This window comes from Priapulus caudatus, unplaced genomic scaffold, assembly GCF_000485595.1.
Source record: "Priapulus caudatus unplaced genomic scaffold, Priapulus_caudatus-5.0.1 Scaffold44420, whole genome shotgun sequence".
In the NCBI taxonomy this organism is placed as follows: domain Eukaryota; kingdom Metazoa; phylum Priapulida; class Priapulimorpha; order Priapulimorphida; family Priapulidae; genus Priapulus; species Priapulus caudatus.
Genome location: NW_014621480.1, coordinates 1 through 272, shown reverse-complemented (window position 1 = coordinate 272; position 272 = coordinate 1). Strand labels below are relative to the sequence as shown.

Here is a 272-nt window from a genome sequence, read left to right as displayed (position 1 = left end):
CGCAATGGTTATCACGGCGATACTTTTGGTGCAATGGCGGTATGTGACCCCGTCAACGGTATGCATGGAATGTTTAGGTCGGTGTTAGCTCAACATATCTTTGTCGATGCGCCAGACTGTCGAGAAGATGAGCTGTGGCAAGCCTCATCTATTGCGAGCCTTGAAGCCGCTTTAAGAAAACACCATCAACATCTCGCGGCTGTGATCATCGAACCCATTGTTCAAGGTGCGGGCGGAATGCGTATCTACTGTGCGGAATATTTGCATCAACT

General features: G+C 49.3%; 1 protein-coding gene across 1 annotated transcript; it reads left to right on the top strand.

Annotated features, from left to right (window-relative positions):
• Positions 1-3: 3 nt before the first annotated feature.
• On the top strand, positions 4-263 carry LOC106820645 (adenosylmethionine-8-amino-7-oxononanoate aminotransferase-like; the record flags this gene model as incomplete). The annotated part of the gene is made up of 1 exon (XM_014825149.1): positions 4-263. A coding segment is annotated over one exon (260 nt), but the record flags the coding sequence as incomplete, so codon positions are not given.
• Between the last annotated feature and the right edge of the window lie 9 nt (positions 264-272).